Genomic DNA, 17,067 nt, shown 5'->3' with positions numbered 1-17,067 from the left:
ACACCCGCCCTGAGCTATCCTGTGAATTATAGTTGCTGATCACAGTGATCACAACGTTCTTTCTAGAAGAAGAGTAGACACCTAACACAAAAATAATGAACACGGGTCAATGCCACTGACAGGAACAGTGCGTGGAAACCGTTTTTTAAAAAGGTCAGATCTCTGTTGCTGGCCAATTTCAAAATAGGAAATAAACCTGAAAAGAATAAAATGTGATGTTTTGAGTTTTTTTGGTAGAGCTCGTTGAAGGTCTGTACTGCTGGGGGGGGGGGGGGGGTGTTTATTTTTTTACCCGTGTATACAAATGTTCTATTGTGTACCCCGCCTGCTTGTAAACTCTCGACATTTGTAAATATTATATAATAAAAATATAATAAATAACCTTTGCCTTCATCGTGGATTTTCTCCTCCAGTACTCCTTTTCTATCACTGAGGCTGAGTTGACATGTTCGTGTTGAGTTTTTGGCGTTTTTGCCACCTATTTTTTTATTTTTTATGCGCGTTTTTGAACTTTGGCAATTTTTATAAAGCAAAAAATATCTAGGTAGATTTAAAAAGAGTTAGGCCGGCTTATCAGTAGATAAGCCGACCTAACTCAGAATCTACGCCGACTTATGTTTAAGCGTATTCTCAAACAGAGATACGCTTAAACATATCTAAGATACGACGGCTTGCGCCGTCCTATCTTAGATTGCAATATTTTGGATGGCCGCTAGGTGGCGCTTCCATTGCGGTCGGCGTAGAATATGTAAATGAGGAGATACGCCGATTCACGAACGAACGCCCGGCCGACACAGTACTTTTACGCCGTTTACGTAAGAGGCCGCGTAAAGTTAGAGCTAGGCCCTATTGGAATAGTAATGTCAAGTATGGCGGCCGTTCCCACGTCGAAATTCAATTTTTTTTACGGCGTTTGCGTAAGTCGTCCGGGAATCGGGATTTACGTCGTTTTCATCCACGTCAAAATCAATAGGCCCGTGCGGCGTACTTAGCCGCAATGCACACTGGGAAATGTAGGCGCCCGACGCATGCGCATTTCGCAAAAAACGTGAAAAACGTAAGGTCAAGCACTATTAACATAAAACACGCCCCCCCCAAACACATTTGAATTTGGCGCCCTTACGCCCGCCGATTTAGGCTACGCCGCCGTAACTTAGCAGGCAAGTACATTGTGAATCATGTACTTGCCTAGCTAACTTACGGCGGCGTAGCCTAAACACGCTAAGCTATGCCGCCGCAAGTTTACACCATTGTGTGTGAATCTACCTAATCATCTTTTTCTTTATTTGTTGCTATGTTTTTTAGCTTTTTTTTTATTCGTTTTTATTTATTTGGTTTGGGGCGACTCATCAGGCGACTCAGCCGCCTGACAAGTAGCGTCCCATTCTATTCAATAGAACCGTTCTAATAGGAGCGACGCAAGTCGCTCCGACTTAGAAAAAGTTTTTTTTGTATGACTTTGGGGGCGACTTGCATTGACTTCTATACAGAAGTCATTTTGCAAGTCGCCTCTGAAGTCGTCTTCAGGACGCCTTGCCGAGTCGCCCCCGAAGTCGTGTCGCCCCAGTGTGAACTGGCTCGTTAGAGCCCATTCACACAGGTCCGACTTGGGATCCGACTTCAGGTCGCCTCAAGTCGCCCTGCATGAAGAAATGAATGGAAGTGAATGGAGCCGTCTTAAATGCACACTACTGAAGTCGCTCCGACTTGAAAAAAGGTTCCTGTACTACTTCAATCCGACTTGTAGGTGACTTGTACCCATTGATTTAAAAAAAAAATCTACAGGTTGCATGTTTTGAGTTACAGAGGAGGTCTAGAGCTAGAATTATTGCTCTCGCTCGAACGATCGCGGAGATACCTCACATGTGTGGTTTGAATACCGTTTACATATGCGGGCGCTACTCATGTATGTGTTCGCTTCTGCGCGCAAGCTCGTCGGGACGGGGCGCGTTTTCTGGCTCCTAACTTTTTCAGCTGGCTCCTAGATTCCAAGCAAAATTTGCCAAACCCTGGGTTAATCAGTACTGGGTTTTTTATTTTTTTCTATTAAAAAAATAAAAATAAAAAAAAATACAGAACATTTTGAAAGCACTTTTTTAAATAAAATTTTGCAAATATTCCTCATAAATTTAGGCCAAAATGCTACACAATTCTGCTACAATTCTTTGGTAAAAATCACCCAACTCAGTGTATATTATTCAGTCTGTAGGAAAGTTATATAGCCAGGTTCAGAGAGAGTTACGCCGGCGTATCAGTAGATACGCCGACGTAACTCGGAATCTGCGCCGTCGTAAGTTTAAGTGAATTCTCAAACTGAGATACACTTAAACCTATCTAAGATACGACAGCCTGCGCCGTCGTATCTTAGGGTGCAATATTTAGGCTGGCCGCTAGGTGGCGCTTCCGTTGAGTTCGGCGTATAATATGTAAATGCCTAGATACGCCGATTCACGAACGTACGTTGCAGGAAAGATACGCCGTTTACGTAACAAATAGCTGGCCTAGTCAATTTGAAAAATTTACGTCGTTTGCGTAAGTCGTCCGTGAATGGGGTTGGAAATAATTTACGTTCACGTCGAAACCAATACGTCCTTGCGGCGTACTTTGGAGCAATGCACACTGGGATATGTACATGGACGGTTCGTAAAAACGTCAATCACGTCGGGTCACCAAACATTAACATAAAACACGCCCCCCATCCTCATTTGAATTAGGCGCGCTTACACCGGCCCCATTTACGCTACGCCACCGTAAGTTAGGAGGCAAGTGCTTTGTGAATACAGTACTTGCCTCTCTGACTTAAGGCGGCGTAGCGTCAATACGATACGCTACGCCGCCTTAAAGATGTGCGCCCCTACCTGAATCTAGCTATCAGAATCCACAAACTATGGGATATATATATTTTAAAATCGATTGATTCTGGTATACTGATGGACGATCTCCTTTTCTTGAGGGCCCAAAAAAGCCAGTACACAGTCCAAGGTATTTAGTAAGAGGCATGGTGAGTTGTTGTTTTTTTTTTTTTGTGATTTTATTTTTATAGTTGTAATTTTTTGCCACAATTTAAGAAATTTAAATAAAACATTTTTTTTACATACTGTCACCATTGAAGTACAGCATTATCATATAACTGCTGTGGTGGTGATCGGAGATACTGACTGGTGACCGTATGTAAAAAAAAAATGTATTTTTTTTTTTTATTATTATTATTATTATTATTTTTTTCATTACAAATCCATACTAAATAAAAACAAGTGACCTAAATATTGGGCTGTAGATGAGCTTCAACCGATGAGATATTAGATTGCGGTCTCCCCCCCCAATTACTGATCTCTGCACAGGCTGATGACGGCGCTTGTTGTTCCCACAGAGCTGACGCTCCACTCGGCAATCCTCTTCCCATCGTACAGAACAATCCCCCCCTTTTTTATGTTTCTGATGATTTTTAAACAACTTGTCAGCGAGCGCAATTAGCTTCAGGGAGCGACTCCCCTCCAATCGATGCCTGCCTTCCACTCCCAGGCTTATTTATGAAATATGTAAGCAAAATTACTGACGTTAATCCATTTTCAATAAGATTCGCAGCTGCAAAGTGTAATTTGATATTGAACTCAGCGGGGTGAAGTACATTCCAAACACATTTCTTCATCTCGCAAATCACTCCTGGCTTCTCTTAAAGGGGCCGTGCAGCTTGTTTCGGGGGCCCTTTTAGATTCCTGTCTCAGTTGGCTACCGGGCACCTTTACCCCCTTCTTGCCAAGGCCAATTTTCAGCTTTCAGCGTTGTCGCACTTTGAATGACAATTGCGCGGTCATGTAACACAAACAACCTTCCTGTCATTTTTTTTGCACACAAATAGAGCTTTTTTTTGGTGGTATTTAATCACTGCTAGAGTTTTTCTTTTTGTTAAATAAAAAGACAGAAAATTGTAAAAAAACGTTTTTCATAGTTATACAATTTTGCAAACGGGTAATTTTTATCCTGCACTGATCAGGAGGCACTGATGGGCGCTGATTGGCAGCGCTGATTGGCAGCACTGATGGGCGCTGATTGGCAGCACTGATGGGCGCTGATTGGCAGCACTGATGGGCGCTGATTGGCAGCACTGATGGGCGCTGATGGTAAAATCATGGGAAAGCACAAAAAATAAGGCACGTGCGACTGCTTGTAGATGGGGAGTGTGTGGTGGGGGCTTGTGGACGGTGAGTGTGTGGTGGGGGCTTGTGGACGGTGAGTGTGTGGCGGGGGCTTGTGGACGGTGAGTGTGTGGTTGGGGCTTGTGGACGGGGAGTGTGATGTGTGGACGGTGAGTGTGTGGTGGGGGCTTGTGGACGGGGAGTGTGTGGTGTGGACGGGGAGTGTGTGGCGGGGGCTTGTAGACGGGGAGTGTGTGGCGGGGGCTTGTAGACGGGGAGTGTGTGGCGGGGGCTTGTAGACGGGGAGTGTGTGGCGGGGGCTTGTAGACAGGGAGTGTGTGGCGGGGGCTTGTGGACGGGGAGTGTGTGGCGGGGGCTTGTGGACGGGGAGTGTGTGGCGGGGGCTTGTGGACGGGGAGTGTGTGGCGGGGGCTTGTGGACGGGGAGTGTGTGGCGGGGGCTTGTGGACGGTGAGTGTGTGGCGGGGGCTTGTGGACGGTGAGTGTGTGGCGGGGCTTGTAGACGGGGAGTGTGTGGGTGGGGGCTTGTAGACGGGGAGTGTGTGGGTGGGGGCTTGTAGACGGGGAGTGTGTGGGTGGCGCCTGTGGACGGGAAGTGTGTGTGTGGCGCCTGGGGACAGGAAGTGTGTGGGTGGGGGCTTGTAGACGGGAAGTGTGTGTGTGGCTCCTGTGGATGGGAAGTGTGTGGGTGGGGGCATGTGGACTGGGAGTGTGTGTGGGTGGCGCCTGTGGGCGGGGAGTGTGTGGGTGGCGCCTGTGGGCGGGGAGTGTGTGGGTGGCGCCTGTGGACGGAGAGTGTGTGGGTGGCGCCTGTGGGCGGAGAGTGTGTGGGTGGCGCCTGTGGGCGGAGAGTGTGTGGGTGGCGCCTGTGGACGGGGAGTGTGTGGGTGGCGCCTGTGGACGGGGAGTGTGTGGGTGGGGGCCTGTGGGCGGTGAGTGTGTGGGTGGCGCCTATGGGCGGGGAGTGTGTGGGTGGCGCCTATGGGCGGGGAGTGTGTGGGTGGCGCCTGTGGACGGTGAGTGTGTGGGTGGCGCCTGGGGACGGGAAGTGTGTGGGTGGCGCCTGTAGGCGGGGAGTGTGTGGGTGGCGCCTGTGGGCGGGGAGTGTGTGGGTGGCGCCTGTGGGCGGGGGCTTGTAGACAGACAGTGGCTGCAAAAACGCAGGAGATCAGGATGACTGGGATATAGCAAAGAATGGAAAATATATTTTTTTAATATATGCTTTAATTAGGATTTTTCTTTCTCCTCTGCAGGTTATTGTTGTGGGATTGTGACGATCGGAGTTACAGTTACTACATCGAGGTGTCCACCAACCAGCAGCAATGGACGATGGTCGGTGACCGAACAAAGGTCCCATGCAGGTGCGCTGACTTCCGATCATCCGTATTCTAATGATTTATTGGCTACTACAGCATTGCGTTCCTGGTAACATTGGTTGTGTATTTGGTGCGATTTCCCGCAAAGTGGATATTTTAGAAGGGTTAAACACAAGCACACCTGGCACCATCAATAAGGATTTCACCCCATTATCAATTATAAGAACCTTATGCCTTTTTTATTAGGCTTTTTAATCATAGTCCTATGACTGCTCAGCGCCCCCCCCCCCCCTTTCTGCCTGCAGTTGGAGGGATGGGGGTGCGGAGAGTGCACGAGACGCTTAATGGTTCCACCGTCGTAAGGTCCAGTAGTATGATGAGATCTGGAATGAGGAGCCGCTGTCAATCCAACACTCTTACCTGCCCTGCCAGGTTCCCAGCCACCTGCATCACTAGGAGCGCCCCCTGGTGGGAGGGTAAGAGTATTTGGCTGGGACTCCTCCTCCTGTCATTACAGTTCATGGCAAAGCATGCTGGTCGTACCCGGGCATTTAGTCATAAGCCATGGAGTCAGGGCTGATGGTTGGTCTCCTGCCAACTGTTTATAGAACACAGCAGGGTGATTCGTAACACCCAGTCCCCAGATTTGCTAGAAGAAGGGAGCAGGGCCTTGGCTTTCCCGGACGCTCTGGGTCTTTGGATGCACATAGCACCAGCCAGAAGCCTGCATGCATGGGTATCTTCTTGGCAGCACCTGCAAGCTGTCAAGGGTTGGCATTAGGGCAGCAGCTTGGGTAGCCATCTAATGCATGTCTGGGGGGTATGAGCCTCTACTAATACCTGGTGAAGTGACTGGCCTCAGGTGATACACAGAGATTACCAATTCAATACCGGGCACTTTCAACCCCTTCCTGCCCATGCCAATTTTCGGCTTTCAACGCTGTCACACTTTGAATGACAATGCTGTACCCAAACAAAATTTTTATAATTTTATGTTCCACAAATAGAGCTTTCCTTTGGTATTTAACCGCTTAATCACCGCCCTATAGACGAAAGACGTCTACAAGCCAGTTCCTTAACTCTGGGAGGACGTCCATGGACGTCCTCCCAGAGTCGCACTCCCACGCGCCCCATGGGGCGCGCACCCGGGAATGTCCGTGACCGCCGGGTCCGGATCACGGTAAATAGCCGCTGATGGTGGCGGTTTACCACGTGATCGCTCCGTCCAATGACGGAGCGATCACTTGTAAACAAACCGGTGTCATGTGATGACGCCGGTTCCTCCCTCCCCTCTCTGTACCGAACGGTACAGTGTGAGAGGATAGGGGAGAGAGCGGAGGCAGCACGAGTGCTGTGGGCTGAATCTGTGACAAATGCAGTCACAGATCCAGCCATCCATCCATCCCTACATGCTCAGCTATCCCTGCCCATACTCTGCAATACCCCACACTACTCTGCCAGACCCCACACTACTCTGCAATACCCCACACTACTCTGCAATACCCCCACACTACTCTGCAATACCCCCACACTACTCTGCAGTACCCCACACTACTCTGCAGTACCCCACACTACTCTGCAATACCCCACACTACTCTGCAATACCCCACACTACTCTGCAAGACCCCACACTACTCTGCAATACCCCACACTACTCTGCAATACCCCACACTACTCTGCAATATCCCACACTACTCTGCAATACCCCACACTACTCTGCAATACCCCACGCTACTCTGCAACACCCCACGCTACTCTGCAACACCCCACGCTACTCTGCAATACCCCACACTACCCTGCAACGTCGCATATGGGGATTTTTAAGTAGCGAAGTTTGGCGCCATTCCACAAGCGTGTGCAATTTTGAAGGGTGACATGTTGGGTATCTATTTACTCGGCGTAACTTCATCTTTCACATTATGCAAAATAATGAAGAAAAAATACTAAATTTGCGAAGTTTTATAACAGAAACAAAGAAAAATTCATTTTTTTTTTTACAGAATTTTCAATCTTTTTTCTCTTATAGCGCAAAAAATAAAAACCCAACGGTGATTAAATACCACCAAAAGAAAGCTCTATTTGTGTGAAAAAAAGGACGAAAATTTCATTTGGGTACAATGTTGTATGACTGAGTAATTGTCATTCAAATTGTGAGCGCACCGAAAGCTGAAAATTAGTCTGGTTATTAAGTGGGTTTATGTGCCTGGTGGTCAAGTGGTTAATCACCGCTGTTTTTTTTTTTTTTTTGCTAAACAACTGGAAAAAAGACAGAAAATTCTGAAAAAAAAAATGTTTTTCTTTGTTTCTGTTGTAAAATTTTGTAAATAAGTGTGTTTTCTCCTTCACTGATGGGCACTGATGACAAGGCTCTAATATGTAGCACTGATGGGCACCGATAGGTGGTACTGATGAGGCAGCCTTTATGAACACGAATAGGTGCCACTGATGAGGAGGCACTTATATGCAGCACTGATGGGCAGCCTTTATGGCCACTAATGGTCGGCAATGAGGAGTACTGATGAGGCAACACTGATGAAGCGGCACTGATGGCATTTTCACTGGAGAGTAGAGACTAAGGGGGGGGGGGGGGTGCCGCAGGTGCAGGAGAGATGTGCGAGGGGTACATGAAATGACCTGGTGGGCCACATTCGGCTTGCGGGCCTTGCGTTTGGGATATACATGTTTCAAAAAAATAAGATGCTAGATTCAGATAGCCCTGCGTAATTTAGTGCGGGCATAACGTATCTCCGATACGTTATGCCGCCGTAAATTAGGGCGCAAGTTCCGTATTCATAAAGAACTTGCGCCCTAAGTTACGGCGGCGCAACGTATGTGGGCCGGCGTAAGCCCGCCTAATTCAAATGAGGATGTGGGCGTGTTTTATTTAAATTATTGTTGACCCCGCATGCGCCGTTCGTGAAAGAATCCCAGTGCGCATGCTCGAAATTCCGCCGCAAATCGTCATTGCTTTTGACGTGAACGTAAATTACGTCCAGCCCTATTCGCGAACGACTTGCGGAAACGATGTAAAAAAATCAAAATTCGACGTGGGAACGACGTCCATACTTAACATTGCGCACGCCTCATAGAAGCAGGAGCAACGTTACTCCGGGAAAAAAACCGGAAACAACGTAAAAAATTCCGCCGGGCGCACGTACGTTTGTGAATCGGCGTATCTAGGTCATTTGCATATTCTACGCCGAAAACGACGGAAGCGCCACCTAGCGGCCAGCGTAAATATGCACCCTAAGATACAACGGCGTAAGAGACTTACGCCAGTCGGGTTTTAGCCTAATTTAGGCGTATATTGCTTTCTGAATACAGAAAGAAGATACGCCGGCGCAGCTTTGAATTTACGCGGCGTATCTATGAATACGCCGGCGTAAATTCTTGCTGAATCTAGCCCAAAGGGTTTAATATCACTTTAATTGGTTGCTTGTTGTTTTTTGTAGTTGTACTTTATCCTCTCGGCACAGAAAAGAAAGGGTTTTAAAGTTTCTCTGCCCTTGTCCGAACCTTCCTGTTCCCATCTCCACCCCCCGGTGTTGGTTTAGCCCCCGTCTCCCCCATCCATCCCTCACCATGAATGGTGCCATGTACCCTTCACAGCACTTTGTTCTTCCTCCTCGGTCGGACATCACTTAGCTCTTATTAGACGCTGTTTAATTCCGGCGCGGCGGAGAGCGGTAAAGGTTAGGTTTGGTGGTGATGGGCGCCGGGCTGATGTCACGGTGACAGTAAAGAGCCGCTTGTCAGGCCCATGAAAAGAGGAACTTGTTATTCTGCTCTTTTGGGCTGATGTAGTGAAACCGTCATCTGTATTAATAATTCACTCCTCAGGAGCCGGGGCTGTCCGCGCGATCCGGAGGAGAACGCTCGTCTCGCTGCCTCTCTCTAGTAGAAGCCAATTAGCGTTATGTGCGCTGATGTCATTGTCATCCCTTTTAAATGTCGGGCTGAATTTATTCCTCCCTGCACATAAAAAAGACAATAACAGAAAGTTTTTCCTTCCCTCGCCTTTTATTTCCCCTTAAAGGGCAAACGTCGGTGATAAGTTTTCCGGCGTCTCCGGGCGCGGCTTATCGCTGGGATGTCTCTTAGCAGAAGAAATGGTTCTGTCTGGGCTCTGAATTGAGAGCCGGACAGTAATTAGCACAGCGCCCCTCTGGATAACCTTTCCTTTGTGGTGGGTGACGGCCGTCGAGCGTGAAAGTGGACAGGAAAATGTCCCCGGTGTGATGAGTCTATCGCCAGGGACGCTGTGCCAAGCTCACTTCTTCTTGGTGTCAGAGGTGCAAACTGCAGTCCTTTGCTTGCTGTTATCCGGCCCTTGGGGGACTATTTAATCTACTGATCAACAATGGGGCATCATTTTCCCCTCCACTAACACCAGTGAGGGGGCACAATTCCTCCCAATGACCTAATGATACCAATGATGGGACAAGAATCCTCCCAGTGACGGGACACGAATCCTCCCAATGACCTAATGACACCAATGATGGGACAAGATTCCTCCCAATGATGGGACAAGATTCCTCCCAATGACGGGACAAGAATCCTCCCAATGACCTAATGACACCAATGACGGGACAAGAATCCTCCCGATGACGGGACAAGAATCCTCCCGGTGACGGGACAAGAATCCTCCCGGTGACGGGACAAGAATCCTCCCGGTGACGGGACAAGAATCCTCCCGGTGACGGGACAAGAATCCTCCCGGTGACGGGACAAGAATCCTCCCGGTGACGGGACAAGAATCCTCCCGGTGACGGGACAAGAATCCTCCCGGTGACGGGACAAGAATCCTCCCGGTGACGGGACAAGAATCCTCCCAGTGACGGGACAAGAATCCTCCCAGTGACGGGACAAGAATCCTCCCAGTGACGGGACAAGAATCCTCCCAGTGACGGGACAAGAATTCTCCCAATGGCACCCATGATGGGACAAGAATTCTCCCAATGGCACCCATGATGGGACAAGAATTCTCCCAATGGCACCCATGATGGGACAAGAATTCTCCCAATGATGGGACAAGATTCCTCCCAATGATGGGACAAGAATCCTCCCAATGATGGGGCAAGAATCCTCCCAATGACACCCATGATGGGGCAAGAATCCTCCCAATGACACCCATGATGGGGCAAGAATCCTCCCAATGACACCCATGATGGGGCAAGAATCCTCCCAATGACACCCATGATGGGGCAAGAATCCTCCCAATGACACCCATGATGGGGCAAGAATCCTCCCAATGACACCCATGATGGGGCAAGAATCCTCCCAATGACACCCATGATGGGGCAAGAATCCTCCCAATGACACCCATGATGGGGCAAGAATCCTCCCAATGACACCCATGATGGGGCAAGAATCCTCCCAATGACACTAAAGATGGGGCAAGAATTTACCCAATGACCCCAACTTTAGGGCACTATTCCTCCCCCTGACACCAAAGCTGGGGCATTGATTTTTCCTGCTGACGTTGGGACCTTTTCCACTCCCACAGGCCACAGTCTGGCCTCTTGTTTAGAAAGTTTGGAGACCCCTGATTTAGAGTATTGGGACCATACAGTAAATCCAGAAAGTATTCACTGCGCTTTACTTTTTCCACATTTTGTTATGTTACAGCCTCATTTCAAAATGGATTAAATTCATTGTTTCCCTTTTAAAATTCTACAAACGATCCCCCATAATGACAACATGAAAGAAGTTTGTTTGAAATCTTTTTAAATGTATTAAAAATAAAATGCGCAAATAATCCTCCCATGTACATAAGTATCACAGGCTCCTCCCATGTACATAAGTATCACAGGCTCCTCCCATGTACATAAGTATCGCCGGCTCCTCCCATGGACATAAGTATCGCCGGCTCCTCCCATGGACATAAGTATCGCCGGCTCCTCCCATGGACATAAGTATCGCCGGCTCCTCCCATGGACAGAAGTATCACAGGCTCCTCCCATGGACATAAGTATCGCCGGCTCCTCCCATGGACATAAGTATCGCTGGCTCCTCCCATGGACATAAATATCACAGGCTCCTCCCATGGACAGAAGTATCACAGGCTCCTCCCATGGACAGAAGTATCACAGGCTCCTCCCATGGACATAAATATCACAGGCTCCTCCCATGGACAGAAGTATCACAGGCTCCTCCCATGGACATAAATATCACAGGCTCCTCCCATGGCACTCAGAATTGAGCTCAGGTACATTCTGTTTCCACTGATCATCCTTGAGATGTTTCTACAACTTGATTGGAGTCCACCTGTGGTAAATTCAGGTGATTGGACGTGATTTGGAAAGGCGCACACCTGTCTATAGAAGGTCCCACAGGTAACAGTGCATGTCGGAGCACAAACCAAGCCATGAAGTCCAAGGAATTGTCTGTAGACCTCGGAGACAGGATTGTATGGAGGCACAGATGGGGGGGTACAGATACATTTCTGCAGCATTGATGGTCCCAATGAGCACAGTGGCCTCCATCATCCATAAATGGAAGACGTTTGGAACCACCAGGACTCTTCCTAGAGCGGGACGCCCGGCCAAACTGAGCGATCGGGGGAGAAGGGCCTTAGTCAGGGAGGAGACCAAGAACACGATGGTCACTCTGACAGAGCTCCAGCGTTTCTCTGTGGGGAGAGGAGAACCTTCCAGAAGAACAACCATCTCTGCCGCACTCCACCAATCAGGCCTGTATGGGGGAGTGGCCAGACAGAAGCCACTCCTCAGTAAAAGTCACATGACAGCCGTCCTGGAGTTTGCCAAAGGGCACCTGAAGGACTCTCAGACCATGAGAAACTAAATTCTCTGGTCTGATGAAACAAAGATTGAACTCTTTGGCCTGAATGGGAAGCGTCCTGTCTGGAGAAAACCGGGCACCGCTCATCACCTGACCAATACCATCCCTACTGTGAAGCATGGTGGTGGCATCATGATGTGGGGATGTTTTTCAGCGGCAGGAACTGGGAGACTAGTCAGGATCGAAGGAAAGATGAATGCAGCAATGTAGAAAGACATCCTTGATGATAAAAACCTGTTGTAGAGCGCTCTGGACCTCAGACTGGGGTGAAGGTTCATCTTCCAAGAGGACAACGACCCAAAGCACACAGCCAAGAGAACAAAGGAGTGGCTACGGGACAACTCTGTGAATGTCCTTGAGTGGCCCAGCCAGAGCCCAGGCTTGTGACACATTTCGACAGGGATCCTCTTCTTCAGAGTGACACGTTTCAAGGGGCATCCCCTCTTCTTCAGAGTGACATGTTTTGAGGGTGGATACCCTCTTCTTCAGAGTAACATGTTTTGAGGGGGGATCCCCTCTTCTGAGTGACATATTTTGAGGGGGTTCCCCTCTTCAGAGCGACACAGGGTCCCCTCTTCAGAGTGACACGTTTCGAGGGGATCCCCTCTTCAGAGTGACACGTTTCGAGGGGGATCCCCTGTTCTTCAGAGTGACACGTTTCGAGGGGGATCCCCTCTTCAGAGTGACACATTTCGAGGGGGATCCCCTGTTCTTCAGAGTGACACATTTCGACAGGGATCCCCTCTTCAGAGCGACACGTTTCGAGGGGGATCCCCTCTTCAGAGCGACACGCTTCGAGGGGGATCCCCTCTTCTTCAGAGTGACACGTTTCGAGGGGGATCCCCTCTTCTTCAGAGTGACACGTTTTGAGAGGGATCCCCTCTTCTTCAGAGTGACACGTTTTGAGGGGGATCACCTCTTTTTCAGAGTGACACCTTTCGAGGGGGATCCCCTCTTCAGAGTGACACGTTTTGAGGGGGATCCCCTCTTCTTCAGAGTGACACGTTTTGAGGGGGATCCCCTCTTCTTCAGAGTGACACGTTTCAAGGGGGATCCCCTCTTCTTCAGAGTGACACCTTTCGAGGGGGATCCCCTCTTCTTCAGAGTGACACGTTTCGAGGGGGATTCCCACTTCTTCAGAGTGACACGTTTTGAGGGGGATCCCCTCTTCTTCAGTGAAACGTTTCGAGAGGGATCCCCTCTTCTTCAGAGTGACAGGTTTTGAGGGGGATTCTCTTCTTCAGAGCGACACGTTTCGAAGGGGAATCCCCTCTTCAGAGACGCATGTTTTGAGGGGGATCCCCTCTTCTTCACAGTCCATTGAGCCGAGAGCCCATTGCCAGAGCAACCATCTTGAGCATACAAGGTTGTTCTCTTTTCTTATCCAAATTCTCCTGTAGGCAGCAGCATAGCCTATTTGAAAACAAATGCAAAGATATCAAACGCCTTTTGTTTTAATGCGTCTGGATCGTATTTATCTCCTATCATCTGAGAGCTCGGATGTCAAGTTGCTTGCATCTTCACTCTTATTGTTATCCCGACACAGTTCCTATGGAGTTCAGGCCCGGTTTGTGTGCGGAGTATTACCGTACATGCACAGCTTGTACTCTGGTTCCAATGGCATAGACGTGGTTAATCTACGCGGTCCTGACACCGAAGTACCGATCCTCGGTGGTCACATGACTCTATTAGCGATTCGGGACGGACATTGCACAGACGCAAGGCGGCGGATAGATCCTGGCTTTTAATTGCACTATGCTCCTGACTGGAGAGAGATAAGCGAGGACAGGAACACCGGGAGATGGAAATGTTCTTTATTCATTGCGCTATATAAAGATTTTCTAATTATAAAGTTTAATTAAGTTCATTATTTTTTCTGCTTCAGATTAAATGAATATGAAATATTCTGTGACTTTCCCTGAACTTTTCCCAATTACCTTCCTCTTCATGTTTCTCATGTATGCCTAATGCATCCGCCGGTCTCCTCCGCACGCATCTCTACACAGACAATGAAAGACTTTCACTCCGTATTCGAGAAGACCCGTCACCGCCTGTCAAGGTCGGCACCGCCGCCACCCGAGAAGCGGGAAACCGGCAGAACACTAATACCAACTGTGCAACCATGCACCTCCAGCAGAGCAGAGTATTTCAGGAGAGCAGAGTTATAGAGGAAGGAGCAGAGTCCTCCAGCAGAGCAGAGTATTTCAGGAGAGGAGAGTTATAGAGGAAGGAGCAGAGTCCTCCAAGCAGTGCAGAGTATTTCAGGAGAGGAGAGTTATAGAGGAAGGAGCAGAGTCCTCCGGCAGTGCAGAGTATTTCAGGAGAGGAGAGTTATAGAGGAAGGAGCAGAGTCCTCCAGCAGGGCAGAGTATTACAGGAGAGGAGAGTTATAGAGGAAGGAGCAGAGTCCTCCAGCAGTGCAGAGTATTTCAGGAGAGGAGCGTTATAGAGGAAGGAGCAGAGTCCTCCAGCAGTGCAGAGTATTTCAGGAGAGGAGAGTTATAGAGCAAGGAGCAGAGTCCTCCAGCAGTGCAGAGTATTTCAGGAGAGGAGAGTTATAGAGGAAGGAGCAGAGTCCTCCAGCAGTGCAGAGTATTTCAGGAGAGGAGAGTTACAGAGGAAGGAGCAGAGTCCTCCAGCAGAGTATTTCAGGAGAGGAGAGTTATAGAGGAAGGAGCAGAGTCCCCCAGCAGTGCAGAGTATCTCAGGAGAGGAGAGTTATAGAGGAAGGAGCAGAGTCCTCCAGTAGTGCAGAGTATTTCAGGAGAGGAGAGTTATAGAGGAAGGAGCAGAGTCCTCCAGCAGAGCAGAGAATTTCAGGAGAGGAGAGTTATAGGGGAAGGAGCAGAGTCCTCCAGCAGAGTATTTCAGGAGAGGAGAGTTCTGGAGGAAGGAGCAGAGTCCTCCAGCAGAGTATCTCAGGAGAGGAGAGTTATAGAGGAAGGAGCAGAGTCCTCCAGCAGAGTATTTCAGGAGAGGAGAGTTCTGGAGGAAGGAGCAGAGTCCTCCAGCAGAGTATCTCAGGAGAGGAGAGTTATAGAGGAAGGAGCAGAGTCCTCCAGCAGTGCAGAGTATTTCAGGAGAGGAGAGTTATAGAGGAAGGAGCAGAGTATTTCAGGAGAGGAGAGTTCTGGAGGAAGGAGCAGAGTCCTCTGTATAGGAGAATGACGTTTCTGTTACTTTCTCAGACTTTAGTTGTATCTCTGTGGATTGTGCGGTGTGTGTGTGTGTGTTGGACCGGCGCTCTTCTCTTCTCCCCGGAAACTCGTTTATTTCAGTAATATAATACCGTCTCTTATTACAAGCCCCTCCATCCCGCGGCATTCACGGAGACGAGCTCCTTTACAATACAATTTTTATTATTACAGAAAAGACGGTTTTGATCCACGCCGCACACAATGGCGCCCGGACAGCCCGTCTCCCTCGCCGCCGCGTCCCTTTTGTGTGACGGGGGATCCTCTGTGCCGGCTCCTGTGTATTGTCATGTGTATGATGTATAATCAGGAAAGTGTCGCCCCGCTGACAGCGCAATGACTCCTCCGCTCTCTTCTCCATTATCTGAACACGCTGTAATCTCGGCTGGGATTCGGATGTGTTTGCGCGCCGCTCTCTGCCCTGAGCTCATTGTCGGCGAGTCTCTTAACACAATGACTTTTTTTTAAAGAATTAAGTGTGTTCTGTATATTGGGCGCAGCGCTGACTCCGCCCCCCCTCCCGGAGTCTTCTAATATTCGGAGTATATTGTACCTGCCTCCGCAATGCTCTCCTTTCACAAAGAACTTTAATCAAACTCCCTCGCTGCTTGACAATTTTTTCTATTTCGCTTTCTTTTATTTTTTTTTTTTGGGGGGGGGGGGGGGTGTTTAACGACTTAAAGCGGAATTCCGCCGAAAAAATATATTAAAAGTAGAGTTGTCCCGACACCACTTTTTTAAGACCGAGTGCAAGTACCGATATTTTTTTTAAAGTACTCGCCGATGCCGAATACCAATACTTTTTTGGCACTGATTAAGCATTACTGATGGCTGGGCACTGATCAGTGGCACGCACTGACTGGCACTGAGTGATGAGCGCTGATGGCTGGGCACTGATAAATGGCACGCACACTGATGGCTGGGCACTGACAGGTGGCACGCACACTGATGGCTGGGCACTGACAGGTGGCCCGCACACTGATGGCTGGGCACTGACAGGTGGCCCGCACACTGATGGCTGGGCACTGACAGGTGACACGCACACTGATGGCTGGGCACTGATAGGTGACACGCACTGATGGCTGGGCACTGATAGGTGGCACGCACTGATGGCTGGGCACTGATAGGTGGCATGCACACTGATGGCTGGGCACTGATAGGTGGCATGCACACTGATGGCTGGGCACTGATAGGTGGCACGCACACTGATGGCTGGGCACTGATAGGTGGCACGCACACTGATGGCTGGGCACTGATAGGTGGCACGCACACTGATGGCTGGGCACTGATAGGTGGCACGCACACTGATGGCTGGGCACTGATAGGTGGCACGCACACTGATGGCTGGGCACTGATAGGTGGCACGCACACTGATGGCTGGGCACTGATAGGTGGCACGCACACTGATGGCTGGGCACTGATAGGTGGCACGCACACTGATGGCTGGGCACTGATAGGTGGCACGGGCTGCCACTGAGTGATGGGCACTGATAGGTGGCACGGGCTGCCACTGAGTGATGAGCACTAATAGGTGGCACGCACTGTTGGCTGGGCACTGATAGATGCCACTGGCTGGCACTGAGTGTTGAGCACTAATAGG

General features: G+C 49.3%; 1 protein-coding gene across 2 annotated transcripts in view; it reads left to right on the top strand.

The window, feature by feature from the left end:
* BTBD9 (BTB domain containing 9) overlaps positions 1-17,067 on the top strand; it is a 226,423-nt gene that overhangs the window by 176,602 nt on the left and 32,754 nt on the right. For both annotated transcript variants that reach the window (XM_040351810.1, XM_040351811.1), the window contains exon 9: positions 5,410-5,517. In XM_040351810.1, coding sequence (XP_040207744.1) covers positions 5,410-5,517 — 108 coding nt within the window. The remainder of the gene's footprint in view (positions 1-5,409; positions 5,518-17,067) is intronic.

This window comes from Rana temporaria, chromosome 4 (assembly GCF_905171775.1).
Source record: "Rana temporaria chromosome 4, aRanTem1.1, whole genome shotgun sequence".
Taxonomy (NCBI): domain Eukaryota; kingdom Metazoa; phylum Chordata; class Amphibia; order Anura; family Ranidae; genus Rana; species Rana temporaria.
The sequence above is the reverse complement of the archived record's forward strand: the minus strand, read 5'-3'. Positions and strand labels throughout refer to the sequence as shown.